Source organism: Mobula birostris, chromosome 30 (assembly GCF_030028105.1).
Source record: "Mobula birostris isolate sMobBir1 chromosome 30, sMobBir1.hap1, whole genome shotgun sequence".
Taxonomy (NCBI): Eukaryota; Metazoa; Chordata; class Chondrichthyes; order Myliobatiformes; family Myliobatidae; genus Mobula; species Mobula birostris.
The window spans coordinates 34,079,030-34,101,867 of NC_092399.1; the positions used below are offsets into that span (position 1 = coordinate 34,079,030).

Consider the following 22,838-nt stretch of genomic DNA (forward strand, 5'->3'; position numbering starts at 1 on the left):
TTTCAGGCTTTGGTATCTTCTACCTAATGGGAAGGTGGTGAATAAAGAATGTCTAGGGTGGGTATGGTCTTTGATTATGCTGACTGCTTTACTGAGGCAGTGAGAATTGTAGACAGAGTCCATAGAAGAGTGGCTAGTTTCTATGATGTGTTGAACTGTGTCCGCAACTCTCTGCGGTTTCATGCAGTCACTGACAGAGCAGTTACCATACCGAGTTGTGATGCAACTGAATAGAATGGTTTCTATGGTGCATCAATAAAAATTGGTAAGCATCGATAGGGGAAATGCCAAATGCCAAATTAATTTAGCTTCTTGAGGAAGTAGAGATAATGGTGAGCAGTCTTGGCAATGGCATCGACAAGTTTGGATCAGGACAGGCCATTGGTGATGTTCACTCCTAGCAGCGTGAAGCTCTCAACTCTCATGATCTCAGGACCATCGATGTAAACAGGAGCTTGTCCAATGTTTCCCTGTTTAAAATCAAACAGCTTGTGTTCTGGTGAATTGAGCTCACAAGACCATAAAACATAGCAGCAGAGTCTGGCCATTCAGCCTTTCAAGCCTGCTTCGCCAATCCATCATGGCTGATTTATTATCCCCCTCAACCCCATTCTCCTGTCTTCCCCCGTCACCTTAACGCCATGTCGAATATACAGTCACAACACCATGTCGAATATACAGTCATGACACCATGTCGAATATACAGTCACAACACCATGTTGAATATACAGTCATGACACCATGTCACTCGGCTCTCCATCTCCTTCCTGCATTTCAGCTCATCATTCTTTAAGAATCAGCCCACTGCAATAGTATCATCTGCAAAGCTGTAGGTAGAACACAATCTGACCATGCAGTCAGGGTATACAGATTAGTGCAGGGGGCTGAGGAACCAGGATGGAGGATAATTGTGGTGTTGCTGTCCTTATTAACTGGGTCTGTAGGACAAGAATCCCATTGCAAAAGTAGGTGATAAGTCTCAGGTCAAGGTTGGAGACAGGCTTGTTTGGAATTATAGTATTGAAGGCACAGATGCAGTCAATAAAGTCTAATGTAGGTGTCCAGATATTCCATTAGTTTGTTAGGCCAGGGTAGATGGTGTCTGCCATCTGTTTTGGTAATAGGCAAGTTGCAGTGGATCAAGGTTTCCTGGGAGGCTGGAGTTAATGTCAGCTACAATCCACTTCTTGAAGCACTTTCTGATGGTGAATGCCAGCCACCATGTGGTAGCCACTAAGGCATGTATGTTATCTTGTTTCCCTTGCACAGCTGGATGGTAGTGGTCTTCTTAAAACAGATAGGAACCCCAGTTTGAAGTGGAGAAGAGGTTAAAAAATTTCTGCAAATATCCCCAACAACTGACCTGTGTAGAACCTAAGATCATAGCCAAGGACACTATCCAGGCCAAATTATGCCAAGAGTGAACGTGGATGTCTAATATTAAATGGACACATATGCAAACCAGACCATTAGTAACCCACCTCAGAGAATTTCAATTGTACCTTGAAGGCAGCAGAACATGAAAATACTTTGATAAAACTTAAACTGAGAAGTTCCAATTTATAAAAAAAAATCTGTACAGAACAGACAGAGATTTCAAAATAAATGTAGAGTCAGTGATGGAAATAGCCCATGTGGGGTAATATACATGCTAAGATACAGATGAGCACTGGGGGACAAGGATGACAAAGACAGATAGAAGAAAGAGAAAAGACAGATGTTTATTGAACCTGTACTAACATGAAGTATTTCATAACCGGACCTTGGAAAACAATACTACACTCTAAAAATCAATTTTACTGCATGTCATAAAGCACAGGACAGCAGACTTCTTAAAACTGCAGGTAATTTCTGAGCAGCCACAATTCATTGAAGCAATCAGCAGTCAACAGCTGCAAACATCTGACTGAAAGCCCTTTAACTGCTGCACAGCTTCCAGTCAAGGATGTTTACAACTGTATAAACTGCCAGTAACCAAATCCATCAATACCAAAAATACTAATAAACCAAGTTGTAAATCAGAAATCACTAAATTAGGTTTGATCAGCACAATATAGGAGTCCTGATCTGATCAATTTGATAGCACCAACTATTCCAAAAATGAGGCAACAAACATGAAAACCACTCTCAGACATCCAAAGTCATTCAATGACCAAGAAGTTACAGTGCTTGACTGGGACAAAAACCCAGAATCCTCTTCAAAAGACATTTCCAGACTTGTGTGACAGGCAGATCCAGAATATTACACTCAACCATTTCAGAAGGTGGTCTAATTGTAGCTTGAAAGCTGCACATGGCTTCTACAGCCCAAACGCAGCTCTCAAAAGATCAATGGCAAACATGATAGGTTCATCAGAAGTGGATCAGGGTGCAACAATGCCCAATGCACTTGGTCCTCCAACCTCAGAAGAACTGCCGTAAAATGCTCTGTATGAAATTTCACAAAATGGTATCAGATAGTATTCAGCCATTTTGCTGAAATGATCAATGTGTTTGTGGCGAATTCTCTGGAGAACATTTCTCAAGAATTTAAGGACTGTAAGTTACGCTTTAAATTATCCATAGCCCTATATTATGTACATTACAATTTAAGGCACAGTGGAAAGATGTTCTGCGTTCACTGTTGAAGATGGCAAGCCACTATCTCCTATAGGTATCTGCAAAGCATGACCCATTTACTGCGCCGTAAGCAACTTGGAAACATCACTACGAAAATGAAGCAGAACGGAAAAGGCAAGATTATGACATTAAAGACAAACCCAAACAGCTAACGAGCACCAACTTTCAGCATGAAAACTGGTAGAACAACACAAGTGAGTTTGGTTATTGCATGCAAAATCGTACATGATTAGAAAATGAAGAGATGAACCTTTTTGAATTTGTATGACAAAACTCCAGCAATGAATAAAGCAAACTTCAATTGTGGAATGTTAGAATATTTACCCATTCAGTGATGTCACAAGGTGGATGCAGAATGGCTTTTCTTTTATGTAGTTAGGCTTGTTCTCATTGAGTACAGTTGAAAGACAAGTCATAACTTTTTGCCAACTATGTTTCTGCATATTAAATGAAGGAAGAAATGGTGGACCTAGTGTTGCTGAAAGAAACAAACTGATGTTGATATAAAGAAAGCAGTTAACAAAACAGTGGAAAATGCCAGAGTGTCAGCATGGAAACTTTTCAGTGCTGCAGTGGGTAAGGTACCTGAAAAGACAGGATAAAAGTAGTCTTTGTCCGACTCTTGACACAGTCCCAAATATCCAGAATATTTTCCCACTCATTACATCATCCATCATGAACATTCTGCCCGCAGAAGCTAAATATAAAAATAATCCTAGAAATCAATTTCTTCTGTTTATATGGGAAGAGGCAAAAAAAATCAGCTAGAAGTGGAATTACTCCACAGCAAGGTGGTTATCCGCCAGCAGTATCTCAAGTATGTCTATGGAAACTACTGGAACACATCATTGCTTTCCTTACAAAAATGGGAAACTTCTCTCCACAACTTGGTATGTATGCAAGTTCGGATAATTTTTACTGTTATCAGACATCTGGAAACATTCAAATGGACACCGCAAGGGCAAGATAAGATTATATTCCACTTTAAAGAGTATTCAACTTTCAGAAGTTCTGCAAATAGTCAGTGTCAAGAAACCTCACTTCTCTCATCATGGTATGGCAAACAAATGACCAAAAATCCAAGTAGCAGAATGAAAACTCAATGAATTTTAGGAATGGTTGATGACTTTCATGTGCATGTGTGAAGATCTACAGAAAGGGAGTGACCACAAATGCTGTGCCATTATTACAGCTACAGAAATATCTACCATAGAAACAGAATCAATAGAGTTCTAGGAGAATCAGACTAAAGGTAACGCACAAACGAGGATCAACATTCAACTTCTGGCAGAGTGTGCCAGGAACAAACCCCAGGACCAGTGTGCTGCAGATTTTGATTTCTAACATCACTATGATGAAGTTGGTAAATTTAAGATGTTGTGCAACGCTTACCAAGTCAACTGACTTCCATGACAACACATCAGATTTCTAAAGAACAAATAGGATGACACAATGGACACAACTCCAGACCCAACATTAACTAGCCATGATGCAGCAAATATTTGTTGTTTCTCTTTATTAATTCAAAACATTGCCAGTAAACTATGGTATAACACTGTGAACATTGAATCTCTTCAACTTCTTAAAGTTACCACACGCAGCTCCAAACACTAGTAGATTTGGTTACCTTAGCCTACAGAAATATAATGCAACATAAAACACAACACAGAAACAGGAACAGAAGTAGGCCATCTGGCCCATTGAGCCTGCTCTGCAATTCAATAAGATCATGGTTGATCTGGCCATGGATTCAGCTCCATCTCCAGCCTTTCCCCCAAATCATCAACTCCCCTGCTATGCAAAAATCAATGTGCGCTTTAAATGTATTTAATGAAGTAACCTCTTCAGCTTCCCTGACTAGAGAAGTCCACAGATTCAGTACTCTGAGAAAAGCAGATTCTTCTCATCTCCATGCTAAATATATTCCACTGAATCTTAAAGCTATGTCCTCTAGATCTGGTCTCACTCACCAGGGAAAACAACTTTCCTGGCTCTCTCATCTATCCCTGTCCAAATTTTATATCTTTCAGTAAGATCCCCTCTCATTCTTCTGAATTCCAGAAAAATATAGTCATGGGCAATCAATCTCTTCTCATAGGTTAACCCCTTCATCTCTGGTGAACCGCCTCTGCACGCCTCCAAAGCCAGTATATCTTTCCTCAAGTACAGAGGCCACAACTGCATGTAGTATTCACTAGTATCCTGTACTGTTACAGCATAACCAAATACGTGTAGCACTGTTCATTTTGCCATTAAGAATGCCTTTTTAGACTATGCATAATTACAATAAACAAAGGCCTACTCTTTTAACTATCAAACATTACCTCAGTAATAGTAGTCCTAAGTAAGCAATCAAGATTTAATTACAAACTCATTTTTGTACAAAGGTTGAATCAGTACATTTCAAATGATACTGATATTCATTCAAGCAAGCTCATAAAAGTCAAACAACATTTAAAGCCACAAATCAGTCAATTAATCAACAATCATTTACTCCCTTTCTGAACTACCATGACAAGAACATGAGTGAGAAGATTGCGAATTTTAAATAAATCGGTACTTAGGGATTGTCCAGTGACTTGATATTCAGAGACTTTTAGTGACAAGGTAACATAAACATCTCACTGAAAGCCGTACTTATCACATCAAGCTTTCAGTTAAAGATGTTTACATGACCTCTGCACTAGACGGCAAATGTATGTACCAAGGAGAAAATGGACAGCACAATTTTAAAATTAAACAGATGACACTATTAGAATCCAACATTTACCATCCAGCCATTTGGGTACGGAGACTTTTCTTTCAAATGCCCTCCTTTGACTATACTTATTGCAGAATAGAGACATAATCTGAAACACAGAGAGCCAGTCGGTACCTAGAGTGAAAGCCATCGACTGCCTGCCAGGAACACTGAAGGGGTAATGCTTGGTCAAGAATTTACAATCAGTTGAGTGCAGGTTTGCTTTGTTTGAAACACATTGCATACAAGCATAGTAAAAATTATATAACAAAAGAAAACACAATGTGGATTTTGTTTTGGAACAAATCCTCATACTTATTTGGATCTTAAGAAAACTGCAAGGACAACTGAAACTGCTAAATTCCAATCACTTGTTAAATAAGCTTTATCTGTGGGTAAAATACATGTGGTCCAGATTATTACCCAAAATTCAGTACCTTTAAGAAAATCTAAAAAAAAATTATAATATTTCAGTGATTTTTAAATTCCCTGTGAAAATAGAATTCAGAATAAATAACATCTTGATCTTTTAAATAAGCCTAAGAGCAATCCATTTCTGCAAATCAAAAATACTTGAAATAGAACAAAATTAAATAATTTCCCTTTTTTTAAAAAAATAAGACACAAACTGTCACATTTATCAAAAAGTAGAAGACATTTTAAAAGACCTGTTCACTTGTTTTGTCACCAAAAGACAATTGGATGTTACTGAAGAAAAAAAACATATGTTCAATAGACAGTGATTGAAAATGACTCCTCTCTCGGAGAGCATGACACTCAGGAATTCCCATCACCAACATACAATGTACAAGGTCAAGGTTGCCATCAAATACCATCATTCTTAAGTGGTGCATAGCCACAACCACGAACTTTAAAGGAATAAGTATACATATTCAGACACCACCATTCCTAGTGATCAACTGATAGACAACCTACACTAATAGATTTGAGAGCTCAGAGTGCAGTAAAGTCTGAGAAGTGTGAATTTGATTTATAGCAACCTAAACATTCCTATTTTTCCTCCTTACCTGCCGTTTTGGGGGCTTGAGCTCATCTCTAGGAACAATGTCAATTAGAAAATCAAACTGATCGAACTTTGTGATGGCCATAGCAATATCATTCCTCTGTAAAAAGAGAAACATGAAAAATACTTCAGAAGCAGGCAAAGCCACAATACAGATAGCAATGCAATACCAATATGCTGAAAGGGAAGGAGAATTTTCCCAAAAAGCATCAATTTATTGGGAGTGAAGGAGTGATGAGAAGTGAGGAGGTTTAGGATATGTAGGGTCAGGTTTGCATCTCCATGCTAAATATTTGCCGTACACAGTATCTTCACTCCACATTTCACTTCACTTTCAGAATCAAAGCAAACTTTCAGCACCTGAAATAATGCCTAGCTTGGGATTCACTAATGGAGTGCAGTCCATTACATTCTAAGGAATGTACAAAAAAAATTCTAAAAAGTTTTACCCGATAAATTTTAATGATTATACGCTACAGAAACCAGGCTGGCATTATTCTGTACAGCATATAATCAATTAGTAATAAAATGTTTTTATGTGATAAATTCAAAAATCAAAAATAAAACCACGTAATAAATTCAACATGTCATCTAGGTCAAAAATTGCTTTAAGTATTCAATTATACCATATTATAAACAATGGCCCCTTCAAAATATTATTTATCCAAAGAATGGGCAACTCCCAAAAACTTGAAATCCTTGGCCAATGGAATTAAAATTCAAAAATAATAGAATCCTCTTTCAACTGCACCCCTCAGCAATCAAGGCAGAGGGTAAATCAGAAACCGGAGAGTCTGGTTTGAGCTGTACACTGGTCTGACTTCTCAAACTCATTCACTGCAGCTGCAAGTCACTGCAACATCTCTGGAAGAATAGTGCAGCGAGAGAAAGGAAGTACAGCTCCTAATCTTACTGTCTTGTGAATCACTACAGTCAAATGGACCACGATGCCACCCTGCTACTTTACAAGCAAACTCACTCCTGTTAGACAATCACAGAGCAACAGCACCTCAGTTCCTTAAAACAATGGAAGACTCCTTGCAATTTTTTTCATTACTTTGTTTTCTAGGGTAACAGCACCCAAGCAAGCCTTGTCCAGCTTTCTAACGTTACCATTAGGGCAGCATTAGGTCATATGGACCATCAAGTCTGCCTCACTGTTCGATCACAGCTGATTTATTAACCCTCTCAACCCCATTCTCCTGCTTTCTCCCTGTACCCTTTGATGTCCTTACCTATCAGGAACCTATCAACTTCTGCTTTAAATATACACAACAACAGCTTTTTATAGCAATAAATTCCACAAATTCATCACTTTCTTGGCTAAAGAAATTCCTCATCTCTGTTCTAAAGGGATGTCCTTCTATTGTGAGGTTGTGCCCTCCGATCCTAGACTTTCCCACTATTGGGAATATCCTATCCTTATCCACTCCATCTAGACTTTTCAATATTCAGTAGGCTTCAATGGTATTTCTAAACTCCAGCGAGTATGGGCCCAGAGCCAAACATCCATCATGAATTAAGCTTCATTCCCTAGGATCATTCTTGTAAACCTCCTGTGGACCCTCTCTAATGGCAGCTCATCCTTGCTGTACATTCATTGCAATGAGGAGCAATTGACAGCAAACTGGATATACGTTCCAGTTCTCCTTCAGCAAAAGTGCTTTCTACAAAGTTGACCAAAGTTGAGCTTTACAGCAAGTTCAAGTGCAAGGGAGCTTTAAACTCACACCTTAAACAGTATTTACTTCAACCAGATGCACAGTATATAAAATTAATTCCCAATAAAACTATGTACACCAAACGGATTAAACTTGTATCTTGATAAAAAGCTGTTATCAGCTTTCCAAGCAGCATGCTGACATCTACAGAGCTGTAATGGTTTGAAACAAGCATTAAGGTTAATGCCTATTCAGAAATTCTAATGTAAATTCACATCTTTACTGTTATGCTATAGATATTTAGCAGTTCTGTAACAGCCATCTGTTTTCAGCTGTTTGGGTTATTGCTGAAGATACGGGATGATGAGGAACGTGTGCCATCCATTAGGATGGTGGAACTGGGATGACATTTTTTTGGGGGAGGGATACTAAAGTTGATCTTGGAGCTTTTGTTTAATGGGAGATGCTGGGGAGAACTGGTCGTAGAATACGACCCGGTGGGTGACTCGTTCGTTCAAGATAGATTGCGAGGAACTTTTGGAACGCAGACCGAGGGCCCAATGCGCGAGTGACAGAGAAGCTCCAACTTGTGCACATTTGACTTTTAATTATAATGGGCCCTTTTTTCTTTTCTTTACTAAACCTTTAGTTAAGCAAGTTTCATAAATATAATTCCTCTAGTCACATGCAGTGTGCTGACCATTATTTCTTGGCAGAGTTGTAACGGGGTAGCAAATTACACAACATCCACACAAACCGGAGTGCATCTTCCCTAGACCTACGCAGCCAAGGAAGCCAATGGGGTGTCATTAATAAAAATATGTAAACAGCCTCTGAAATAATAAAATTTCACTTTTAAGAATTAATTCTATAAATATTTCCTGTCTTATACTCTGATCGGAAATGCTAGACATTCATACATTTGGACAGATGCATGAATAGGAATAGCTTAGAGGGGAAGTGGGCTGAATGCAGGCAGATAGGCTTAGCTAGGTGTTTTTTTTGGTAAATCAGTACTGATGAGTTAGGCTAAAGGGTCAGCTTCAATGCTATATTACTTTATGAATCCAGTTGAATCGACATCTGAATCCTGTCTTGAAGAAAGTGCTGATCAGTGAAGCACGTTTGCTTGGTCAATCTTATCCAATGCTGGATTATCACAAAAACAGAAAATGTTGGAAATACTCAGCAGATCAGGTTATATCCGTGTGACGAGAAAGAGCTAGTATTTTTTTATTCTTCACCTCCTTCAACTGAACTTACTTACTAGAATATCACAATATGACTTAACCTCAGTCAAGTTCGCTATTCAATAAACCTAATTTTCTAAAGTACCTGCAGGGTCCTGCGTTTATTATCTTCAGTATGTATCCATGCTCGTAAGGATAATTCAGTAATGAAAATTTGAGCTGCTTTTGCAAACAGCACTGGTGCCTCTGCGCTGATCATCTGCAAGAGAAAAAGAGCATGTGGAGATTATAAAAAAAATTCTCCTGTCATGTGCTCTTTATGTAACAGGCCAATCAAAACACTACACAGTTCTAATAAATAACAAAGGCTTTGGTGTACAAAGCCCTCAGATAGTCCTACTGCTTACTGAAGGTTTCACAACCAAAGATGTGGTTGTATTGGAGAGAGTCCAGAGGAAAGTTACAAAGAAGCTGCTAAGAATGAAAAATTGTAGCTGTGGGGAAGGATGGGGGTCGGATAAGGCAAGGGCTCTTGACTGATCCCTGATTTAGTGTTCCCATACAATTTGGAACTGATCAACTTGCAGTCTGGGTTTTGGTTACAAATTTATAGATAATTCAGAAGATAATACACTAATATGCAACATTTCAAAATCCTTTTCTGCTACTCCTTCCACCGGGAAATGACTATGTGGACAAATGTATAAACTTTACATAATTGTCGACCTGACTTGAGGTGATTGCCTTATAAACCACGAAATATTTACCTGCACTTAAACACCACAGTGGAATATACAATTGGTGTATTGTACTGGTACTGCATGATAGCTAATGAAAACAGAAAGGTAATAGAGCAAGATTGCATTACTTTATGCTTTATTCCACTGAGTCATTTTCATTCCAACTCTCTACCTTTCTTTGAATTGTAGACTTAGTTACTAATCTACATGCAAGAATTTCAAAAACATCCTGCTAAAATTCATATAGATTTACCTCAAATACCATACTTCCATTAATCCTCGTTACAAGATTCAATTAGTCACACACAACCTGCTCTCAATAAATCAGTCTTGCTGTACTTGATTACCCTCTGCTGCGCTAAATACAGATTTATGCTGCCGTTGGGAGCTTTTCCCAATGATCTGCTTGCTGATTGACTGGTTAGTGGTCACTCAACCTATTCTTTCTTCTCCTTTTAAGTAATGGTACCACATCAGCCTTCTAGTCCACCAGTACCAAGGCTATTACAAGAATTTCAAACTTTTTTTTAAAAACCAAGATACCTGTATTATTACATCAGATCTTGTAAAAACAGATACTAAGCATTCATTTAAAACCAAATTTATATTTTCCATTGCTATATAGAGTCTTAGAGTCAACAGCATGGAAATCAGATCCTTTGACCCAACTCATGCTCAACTGAGCTGGACTCATATCCTTCTAACCTTTACTATAAATTGATTACCTTTTTATAGTTTCCAAAGGCCCTAATTCTGTTTTCCTCTATATTACAGATTTTATTCATTACACATCTATAGATTCTCGTAGCTTTTTAATTTCATTTTTATTTCATCCTTGCTTATCCTATTTCATCAATTTTTCCAAAATATGACCGTTTCTTTTTTAAAAAGTCTTATCAGATACTTTAACTATCTAGACTAGAGAGTCTCACCCTTTCAACGTAAACATATTTAGTATAAAACTTTGCTATTTCTTCCTGGAATGGTTCTCACTTCTCCAAAACTATTTTACCTTGAAGCAGCTATTTCCACACCACTTTTGTCAAATCATATCAGCTTATTGAAGTTGATATTATATCTACAAATAATTCATCCTCATTCTTTGAATCACCGACATCCAACTAAAGCTTTCCCACTGACACCCCAACCATAGGGCAGGGTCTGTTAGGGGTAAAAAGTAACCAGCATGGCATGGAGATAAGATTCTGAATGAATACTCTGCAACTATCTTCAAAGAGAAGGAGAGTGGAAGGTGAGAGATTCATGTCAATGTTACTGGTAGAGAACATTGTTTATCTTCGACAGTATTTTGCAAAGTTTGAAGTTCAGGATCTTTGAAAGTGGATAAATTACCTTGTCAAATGAAATACACATCTCAGACTGCTCAAAGAACCAATGGCAGAAATTGCAAAGGTTTGAACTGTTATTGTTCTATTTCTCCTTGCTGCATGAATTATGCTAAAATGACTGGAGGACAACTGATACTGCATTATTATTTGAAAAGGAAAGTTGGAATACATGCAATTTTAGAATTTGTTTAATCTTGAAAGTGAGAACACAGGTAGATGGGTCATTTGGGCACACAGTGCTATGATTTATGAAGACCAGAGTACAGAAGTAGAGATGTTATGTTGAAATTGTACAAGACGCTGAAGTCAAATTTAAAGTATTGTATGCAGTTATGGTCAACTACCTACAGGAAGGACATCAATAAACTTAAAGAGTGCAGAGAAAATTTACAAGGACATTACCAGAACTTGAGGACCCAAGTTACTGTAGCATTAAGGCCAACAGGCTACAGAACAGTTCCTTTCACTAGGCCATCAGGTTTATCGATACACATTGATCTGATTGCATATCTGACTGTACATACATGTACACAAAACAATTATGTATACAATCTTTGTGTGTGCACAATATCCTTCCACATTTCCCTTCCTTATTACTTGTACATAGCGACACAGACGCAACATTAAAACTTTTACTCCCTCATGTTGTGAGATGAATGTAAATAAAATTCCAATTGTAATACAGGGACAGGCTAAATAGGTTAGGACATTATTTCCTGGAAAGTACAAGAATGAAGGGAAATCTTTTAGAGGTAAACACTGGGTGAATGCATGCAGGCTTTTTTCCGCCCTCAGGGTGGGTGAGACTAAAACTAGAGGTTGTTGGTTTAGAGTGATAGGTGAAACGTTTAAGGGAAATCTGAAGGGGAACTACTCTACTCAAGAGGGTGGTGTAAGTATTTAATGAGCTGGGGGCAGAAGTGGTAGCTGAAGTGGTAGAGGTCAATTTTAACATTTAAGAGAAGTTTGGATAGGTAGGTGGATGGTCCAGCTGCAGGTAGATAGGACTAGCAAGAAAAATCAGGCTGGCATAGATTAGATGGGACAAGAGGTCTGTTTCTGTGCTACAGTGCTCTATGACAGTGATTGCAGAATACAAAACTTCACCGAGATAGCCACACTTGAGAAAGCAAGGAGTTAATGAGGGCAGTACATTTGATGCAGTCCACATGGATTTTTAATTTTTTGACAAGGTCCATCATTACAATTGGTTAAAAAAGGGATGAAAGGAATAATGGCAAATTAGTCCAAAAACTGTCCCAGTGTCAGAAAGCAAGGAGAAAAGTAGGCTTTTTTTATTAGAAGGCTGTTAGTGTGGTTCCTCAGTATGTCAAAAAGTTCAGTCTACCCATCAGCAGTCATGCCTACCATCTTATGATTTTTTTTTTGAGATGGACTTACAGAGCAGTTACCACAAAGCATTAGAGAGCTACTACGAAAAATACCTCTTTAAAATCCTCTGAGTCTCCAGCAGGAGAAGCAAAGCATCAGCATCTTTTCTCAGGCCTCCATCTCTAACATCAAAACCCTGTTTTTGATTGTCAATCCATCTAATTTATTCACCCAACAATTCAGTCTTGAAACATACTCTACTCCTAACTTACCCAGTTAGCATCTTCCACCTTACCCAAACAAAGTTTATCAGTCCTACATTTATGTCTTCAGCCACTTTAGACCTCTCTGGTTTGCACGGCTCACACAGAAAACATAAAAGCACAATACAGATTCTTCAGCCCACCTTAGAACATGTCCCTACCTTAGAACTACCTAGGGTTTATCCATAGCGCTCTATTTTTCTAAGCTCCATGTAGCCATCCAGGAATCTCTTGAAAGGCCCTATCGTTTCTGCTTCCACCACCACTGGTAGCCCATTCCACGTACTCACCACTCTCTGCGTAAAAACTTGCCCCTGACATCTCCTCAGTGCCTACTTCCAAGCACCTTAAAACTATGCCCTCTCATGCTAGCCATTCCAGCCCTGGGGAAAAGCCTCTGACTATCCACACGATCGATGCCTCTCATCATCTTATACACCTGTCAGGTCACCTCTCATCCTCAGTCGCTCCAAGGAGAAAAGGCCGAGTTCACTCAACCTATTCTCATAAGGCATGCTCCCCAATCCAGGCAACATCCTCGTAAGTCTCCTCTGCACCCTTTCTACGGTTTCCACATCCTTCCCATAATGAGGCAACCGGAGTTGGGCATAGTAATCCAAGTGGGGTCTGACCAGGGTCCTATAAAGCTGCAACATTACCTTGCGGCTCTTAAACTCAATCCCACGACTGATGAAGGCCAATGCATCTTATGCCTTCTTAAACACAGAATCAACCTGCGTAGTAGCTTTGAGTGTCCTATGGCCTCGGACCCCAAGATCCTTCTGATCCTCCACACTGCCAAGGCTCTTAGCATTAAAACTATATTCTGCCATCATATTTGACCTACCAAAACGAACCACCTCGCTTTTATCTGGGTTGAACTCAATCTGCCACTTCTCAGCCCAGTTTTGCATCCTATCAATGTCCCGTTGTAACCTCTGACAGCCCTCCACGCTATCCACAACACCCCCAACCTTTGTGTCATCAGCAATTTTACTAACCCATCCCTCTGCTTCCTCATCCAGGTCATTTATAAAAATCACAAAGTGTAGGGGTCCCAGAACAGATCCCTCAGGCATACCGCTGGTCACCAACCTCCATGAAGAATATGACCTGTCTACAACCAGTTTGCCTTCTGTGAGTAAGCCAGTTCTAGATCCATAAAGCGATGTCCCCTTGGATCTCAATAAGCCTTGCACTGGGTACCTTATCAAACGCCTTGCTAAAATCCATATACACAACATCTACGGCTCTACCTTCATCAATGTGTTTAGTCGCATCCTCAAAAAAGTCAATCAGGCCCGTAAGACAACCTGCCTTTGACAAAATCATGCTGACTATTCCTAACCATATTATGCCTCTCCAAATGTTCATAAATCCTGCCTCTCAGAATCTTCTCCATCAACTTACCAACCACTGAAGTAAGACTCACTGGCCTATGATTTCCTGGGCTATCCCTACTCCCTTTCTTGAATAAGGGAACAATATCTACAATCCTCCAATCCTCCGGAACTTCTCCCATCGCATCATTGCCAAAGGCTCAGCAATCTCCTCCCTCACTTCCCACAGTAGCCTGAGGTACATCCCATCCAGTCCCGGTGACTTATCCAACTTGATGCTTTCCAAAAGTTCCACCACACCCTCTTCCTTAATATCTACATTCTCAAGCTTTTCAGTACACTGCAAGTCATCCCTACAATCGTCAAGATCCTTTTCCGTAGTGAATACTGAAGCAAAGTACCTCCGTTATTTCCTCTGGCTCCATACACACTTTTCCACTGTCACACTTGATTGGTCCTATTCTCTCACGCCTTATCCTCTTGCACTTCACATACTTGTAGAATGGGGTTTTCCTTAATCCTGTCTGCCAATGCCTTCTCATGGCTCCTTCTGTCTGGCTCTCCTAATCTCATTCTTAAACTCTTTCCTGCTAGCCTTATAATCTTCTAGATTCCTAACAGTACCTAGTTTTTTTGAACCGTTCGTAAGCTCTTCTTTCCTTCTTGACTAGATTTACAACAGCCTTTGTACACTACGAATCTTGTACCCTACCATCCTTTCCATGTCTCATTGGAATGTACCTACTCAAAACCCCATGCAAATATCCCTGAAAATTTGCCACATGTTCTCTGTACATTTCCCTGAGAACATCTGTTGCCAATCTATGCTTCCAAGTTCCTGCCTGATAGCCTCACATTTCCCCTTACTCCAATTAAACGTTTCCCTAACTTGTCTGTTCCTGTCCATCTCCAATGCTATTGTAAAGGAGATAGAATTGTGATCACTATCTCCAAAATGCTCTCCCACTGAGAGACCTGACAACTGACCAGGTTAATTTCCCAATACCAGATCAAGTACAGCCTCTCCTCTTGTCGGCTGATGTACATATTGTGTCAAAAAACCTTCCTGAACACACCTAACAAACTCTACCCCATCTAAGTCCCTCACTCTAGGGAGATGCCAATCAATATTTGGGAAAATAAGTTTTCCCATCATGACAACCCTGTTATTATTACTCTTTTCCAGAATCTGTCTCCCTGTCTGCTCCTCGATGTCCCTGTTACTATTGGGTGGTCTATAAAAACACCCAGTAGAGTTACTGACCCCTTCCTATTCCTAACTTCCACCTATAGAGACTCCGTAGACAACCCCTCCATGACTTCCTCCTTTTCTGCAGCCGTGACACCATTTCTGATCAACAGTGCCAAGCCCCGACCCTCCCTATCCTTTCTGAAACATCTAAAGCCTGGCACTTGAAGCAGCCATTCCTGACCCTGCACCATCCAAGTCTCTGTAATGGCCACAACGTCATAGCCCCAAATGCTGATCCACACTCTAAGCTCAACCGCTTTATTCCTGATACTCCTCGCAATAAAATAGACACATCTCAAACCACCGGACTGAGCTCGTCCCTTCTCTATCACCTGCCTATCCTCCCTTTCACACTGTCTCCAAGCTTTCTCTATTTGTGAGCCAACCTCCCTTTCCCTCGTCACATCAGTTCGGTTCCCACCCCCCCAGCAATTCTGGTTTAAACTCTCCCCAATAGCCTTAGCAAACCTTCCCGCCAGGATACTGGTCCCCCTCGGATTCAAGTGCAACCCGTCCTTTTAGTACAGGTCACACCTGCCCCAGAAGTCGTCCCACTGATCCAGAAATCTGAATCCTTGATGTCTGCTCCAATCATTAGTGATCTACACTTAAAACACAGGAGGCAAAATAATGTCCTATAGATAGATGGTGGAAAAGTTTTGGGACACAGGCAAGATAGTTGTTGCAGGATACCAAAGCTCTGATCAACTCTCAGCCATAGGACATATATATGGCCAGTCCAACTGAGTTCCAGAACAATATTGACCTCCAGTACATGAATGCAGGAAGACTCAATGGCATAAATTCAAAGGTAGGTGGCCGTCTTGCTAGAAAAGGATATTGCCTGATACTTTAGTACAAACATTAGTTGCCACTCATCAGCCCATGAAGTCTGTGCAATGGAATTGAAAACAGTGCAACAGTCAGTGAACATTCACTCTCCTGACCCATTAGGTTTGCACGCATTTGCTCTTTTACCTTCACGAGCATTTTACCATCATGCAGGTCATTCACTAAGACACAATCTAGTGGAACCACTATGATGCTACTACAATAGAGTAACAGTTGGCTAAACTTCTCAGTAGTAAATTATTTACAGATGTGGATCAGCCCAGAGACAGGTTACCAGTTGTGTCCCACAGGAATTAATGCTGAGTCAATACATTCAATGATCTACTTAAACAACTTAGATGGAAGAGCAAGGGAAGCGTCAAAGTGGGATGATGGAATGAAAACGTGCAGTGTTGAGAAGACAATAGATCTGAAGTTAAATTTTGGAAAAATAGGAATAACTCCAACAAAATGCTTTTAATTCAGAATGCAATGTTAATTACATGGACAAAAGAAACTCCAAATATACCAAGATTTTAACAAATTGAAGCATTAGGATATTGCCCTAACCACTGCTGAAGAGTAGCTATCAGACTAACAGGACTTTTCAATGTAAAAGTACACCATGTTGTCAATATATCAAACTTTATTATTCGAAGTGTTTGTTATGGCACGTCAGATTTTGGTTTCTACACATAGTGGGTGACAGAAGCTGCAATAATAAGGTTCAAAGTTTAGTCACCAAAAAGTAAAACTCCTGCAAGTTGTTTTACAATAATAAACAATCTTAACTACATAGATAACAAGCATTTCAACTTCAGGGAAGGTTGAACTGAAGTCAGTATATATTGAGTAATAAATTGCTACCCTAATGAAGAATTTCTATTTTGGAAGGAATAAGTATCATCCTTTGCCAATAATGTTTCATGGCCACCTTTTATTGACATATACCCAATTAAACTTGAAGTTAGAGGCTGCATTACCGTCCATTACTGTCTGGTATTTGGGGGGGGGGGGGGGGCGGGAGGGTCTACTGCACAGGACTAAAAGAAGCCGCAGAGGGTTATAAATTTAGTCAGCTCCATCTTGGGTACTAGCCTACACAGTACTTAGGACATTTTCAAAGAGCACGTCTCAGAAAGGCAGCGTCCATTAAGGACCTCCAGCACCCAGGGCATGCCCTTTTCTCCTGTTACCATCAGGCAAGAGGTACAGAAGCTTGGAGGCACACACTCAGCGATTCAGGAACAACTTCTTCCCCTCTGCCATCTGATTCCCAAAAGGACCTTGAACACTACCTCACTTTTTTTATATATATCATTTCTGTTTTTGCACAATTTTTAATCTATTCAATGTACATATACTGTAATTTATTTATTATTATTTTTCTTCTAGATTATGTATTGCATTGAACTGCTGCTGCTAAGTTAACAAATTTCATGACACATGCTGTGGGTGGTAATAAACCTGATTCTGTAGGCTTGCTCCGAGATACAAGAGTTAAACTGGACATTGCTGTGTGTATGGCATCACAAGGTAGATTTCCATAAGAATGTTAGTGAAACAGATTAGTTCTTGTGATAATCGAGTAATTTCAGAGTCACTTTCTACACAGTTAATTCCAAATAAAATTTCAGGAAAAAATAAAGTACGTTCAATTATTTAACTGAATTTAAATTGGACTTCCAGATTAGTTCAATAACATAACTACAACTACACCATCAGGTATAGATAAATCAGTTTTCTACTAATTTTTCTAAATTTGCATGAACACAAGGTGGTAAATTCACCAAATTACTACCTCTATCTTTGACCTAAGTGTCTAGGTTCACAGCTTCAATGGCCAGCTGGTGTTTTACAGTCCAAATGTATCACTGAATGATGCTCACAGCATTGTATTCTCTCAGCCACTCCACCACCGTAGAGTGTCTGAAGAACAGAAGACCACAGTATGGTTTTTAAAAACTGCACTTTGGACATTCACAACACTAAAGAATCCACAAATGGTATCAGATTTCTTTCCACCTCAGATTTCTGCGTCTGCTGACTTAAATTAGATTTGATGTGCCATACTGATCAAAAATGCTTTTTGCTCCAGTTTTCTATTAATGTCCTTTTCAAAGATAAGCACCATACTCTGCAGTAAGCAATTGGGCGTCAGGTTTATGGCTGTAAAAGATTAAGAAATGTCACAAATAAAGGAGTCAAGAATTACCGTGACCCTATTATGGCACTGCAGACATATCCATGTTTTGAGTGACTTTGCTTCCCTCCCCCCCACACACTTTTTCCAGATACCTTTATGTACACCGACTGCTATAATTAAAAAAAAACTTACCCTGCAGTTTAACTCAGAGATCTTTTGTTAATAAAACCACATTCAATAATTGGATTATTAATTGATAATCAAAATGAACTTTGGGAGAATTAAAGGAGAATAAGTAACAGTCAGCTGCTGATTTACACTCCGAGTTGCAAGAATACAAATCCTAGTTCTATGAGATTTTGATTTGGTTGCTTAGATGCTACACTGAGAAAAATAAAACAACACTGGAGCAGGCGATAAATTATATCTAAAAAGGGAACAATGATACTGAATCCCTTTATAAAAATAAACACGCACGAGCTACTGCCCATACATATAAACCTTGTCCAGTTAAGGTAGTTCAATGCGGGATCTGAGTGAAAGCATTTCAACCATCGTGGGAACAGTGGAGCTATAATTCGTTAACTGCCACCTGTCATCCGAAGCCTTCCAATTTGCTGGAAAAACATTTTCCACTTATATTAGCTCTGAGTCCAAATGCATGAGTGAAACGGTGCTCCTGTGCAACCTTCACTGATTGCCTATTACTACAGCATGAACACAGTACCTTTACATCTTCATCGAGTTTCATAATCTTCTTGATTCGAGCCAAGGGAAGATCCTGCATCTTGAAATCATTCTGTTGGGTCAAATATGAAAAGAGGGCCAGAAAAGGGGGTTTAAAGCATAATGTAAAAGCTTCTAAAACATACAGATTGAACACGACATCCAGTAATTCTACTAGCTGCACTAATTCTAGATATAATTTTACTTGGGTGGCCTGTGCACAGCTCTCAATCTTTTAAAATTCATTGAGTAATAACTACAGTACATTCCAAACTGGATTCTTAATGACACAATCCCCACTGAAATAAGACCACAAGCCTCGTTTCTGGACTGTTTTCACATTTGGGCTGAAATTAAAAGCCCTGCCCTGGGCTTAAATCAGAATTAACTGCGGAACTATTTAGACCCAATTACAATCTGCCACCCATTAAAAACCCTCCGACAATTCTTTTCAAAATATTAGCACATAACATACTGGGATTCATTTTATTATGAAATGAAATCACAACTGTAGAATTTAGAAGTAAATTTAACACTTAGCAAATGATTTAGAAATGTCCAGATAGGGAATAACAAAACAGCTAAAATAAATTGGAAAAGGAACAGAGATTAATAACTCTCAAATTGAAACAAAACATTTTATTAAAAATGTAAAATAAGAACACAGAACAGCGGAGTACAAGAACATGCCATTTGGCCCACAATGTTGTGACAAACCAATTAAATTAGTATACAAATGGCTTACTAATCTTTTCTGCCTTTGCAATGTCTACAGTATTCCAATTTCCTCTCATTTGTACACCTATCTAAACACATTTTAAAGGTCCCTCATATTTCTGCTACTACCAGCACCCCAGGCACCAACCACCTGGTGTAAAAAAAAAACTTGCCCCTCACATCTCCTTTGAACTGTCCCCCTTTACCTTAAATACATGCCATCTGGTATTAGACATTTCAACACTGGGAGAAAGATACTGTCTGTCTATGTCTCTCATAATCCTCTATCAGATCTGTACTCAGCCTCCACCGCTCTGGAGAAAACAAGCCAAGTTTTTCCAAACTCTCGTTATATAGCACATGCCCTCTAATCCAGGCAACATCCTGGCAAACATCTTCTGCACCCTCTCCAAAGTCTCAACAGCTTTCCTACAATGGGGCACCAGAACTATATGCAATACTCCAGGTGCAGCCTACCTCGAGTTTTATAAAGCAGCAGCATAACTTACTGACCTTTGAACTCAATGCCTCAACTAATAAAGGCAAACATGCCATATGCTTTCTTAACCACCCTTTCAACCTATGTAATCACTTTCGGAGAGTTATTAACTTTGACTTCAAGATCCCTCTGATCAACAACACTGTTAAGGGTCTTAACCTTAACAGTGTACTGTTTCCTTACATTTGACTTGCCAAGGTGCAACACTCACATTTGCCTGGATTAAACTCCATTTACCATTTCCCCACCCATATTCACAAATTAACTATATCCCATTGTATTTTTGCCAGTCGTCTGCGCTATCCACAACACCAGTCTTCATATCATCTGCAAACTTATTAACCCCCCCATCTACATTTTCATTCAGGTCAATTATATACATCACAAACAGTACTGAATAGAAAGCAAATATAGCTTAAGTTTGGAATTCAGCTTCAAAATAATTATTTTTGCATTTAATTCTGTCTGTCTAAATGCTTGGATCACCCCTTTGCAGAGCAAATGAAGATAAACCATGTTTGTTTTTGAGGGAGGTGTACACTAGGGTCAAAGCAGCTCAAGGTGGGAAAAATACCAAGGCCAATTTAATTCATTCTTGAGCACGGGAGGAAATTACACACAGTAGTTGGTAATGCCCACCAATGTGCTCTCTTCACTAAATTGCATTTATATAGGGTCCTAATGGTAATGGAGTCAACTGCCCTAAGGCACTGCACAGAGCTTGCAAATAAAATTTAGCATTAAGTTACAGAACGAGAAATTAGGGCAACTTCTAGGTTCCCAATTTGCATGCATACACAATGAAATGAACGCCATGACCTTGAAAAGCAAGCCTGCAACACGCTCAAATCTCAGTTTAAACTAGTATCAAGGAAGTTAGCAGCTTCAAAGTTGTATCAGTCTTTTTGATCATTATGGGGCAATTCACCTCCAAACTTCCAACTGGAATGAAGCCAATTTACAGAAGAATTCTTCAACCTACTGCAAGTCACCTCTAGACAGAACTACAGCCACTCCAAATTTAAGTTAGATTGCTGTACACAGGATGCCACTTGCATTTGGGCTTGCTCGGAGGCTGAACTGCAAATCATGATCAACTCATTCATTGAAGCATACAGAGGATGAACCTGCTATAAATAACAAACCACCAAACAATGAAGATCTAGGAGAACATCCCGCAATACATTACTACTTTCCTATATCTCAAAGACAGAAATTCATCACTTTCAGTTCACTTACACAGCCTTTGACAATAGACAATAGGTGCAGGAGTAGGCCATTTGGCCCTTTGAGCCAGCATCGCCATTCACTGTGATCATGGCTGATCATCCACAATCAGTATCCAGATCCTGCCTTATCCCCATAACCTTTGATTCCACTATCTTTAAGAGCTCTATCCATCTCTTTGCATCCAGAGACTTGGCCTCCACGGCCTTCTGGGGCACAGCATTCCATATATCCACCACTCTCTGGGTGAAAAAGTTTTTCCTCAACTCCGTTCTAAATGGCCTATCCCTTGTTCTTAAACTGTGGCTTCTGGTTCTGGACTCACCCATCAGCAGGAACATGCTTCCTGCCTCCAGCGTGTCCAATCCCTTAATAATCTTATATGTTTCAATAAGATCCCCTGTCAGCCTTCTAAATTCCAGAGTATACAAGCCCAGTCGCTCCAATCTTTCGACATATGACAGTCCCACCACCCCTGGAATTAACCTTGTGAACCTACGCTGCACTCCCTCAATAGCAAGAATGTCCTTCCTCAAATTTGGAGACCAAAACTGCACGCAGTACTCCAGGTGTGGTCTCACCAGGGTCCTGTACAGCTGCAGAAGGACCTCTTTGCTCTTATACTCAATTCCCCTCGTTATGAAGGCCAGCATGCCATTAGCTTTCTTCACTGCCTGCTGTACTTGCATGCTTACTTTCAGTGACTGATGTACAAGATCACCTAGATCTCATTGTGCTTCCCCTTTTCCTAACTTGACTCCATTTAGATAATAATCTGCCTTCCTGTTCTTACCACCAAAGTGGATAACCTCACATTTATCCACATTAAACTGCATCTGCCCACTCACCCAGCCTGTCCAAGTCACCCTGCATTCTCATAACATCCTTTTCACATTTCACACTGCCACCCAGCTTTGTGTCATCAGCAAATTTGTTAATGTTACTTTTAATTTCCTCATCTAAATCATTAATATATATTGTAAACAGCTGCGGTCCCAGCACTGAACCCTACGGTACCCCACTGGCCACCGCCAATCAGAAGAAATCAACAAGCCAGCACAAATATCACAGGGTACAGGACCACAGGCTACCCACTTTTGGTATACGAGACATGCAGAAGCTACAGCAGGAGCACCAAAACTCTGGAGGTATATCGTTAATTAACCCTTGCAAAAATCATCT

At 39.6% G+C, this 22,838-nt stretch overlaps 1 protein-coding gene across 2 annotated transcripts in view; it reads right to left on the reverse strand.

The window, feature by feature from the left end:
• The window catches only part of nfyc (nuclear transcription factor Y, gamma), a 97,722-nt gene that overhangs the window by 41,420 nt on the left and 33,464 nt on the right, over positions 1-22,838 (reverse strand). For both annotated transcript variants that reach the window (XM_072247308.1, XM_072247309.1), the window contains exons 3-5: positions 19,215-19,286; positions 9,380-9,493; positions 6,388-6,483 (exon numbers count right to left, since the gene is read on the reverse strand). In XM_072247308.1, coding sequence (XP_072103409.1) covers positions 6,388-6,483; positions 9,380-9,493; positions 19,215-19,286 — 282 coding nt within the window. The remainder of the gene's footprint in view (positions 1-6,387; positions 6,484-9,379; positions 9,494-19,214; positions 19,287-22,838) is intronic.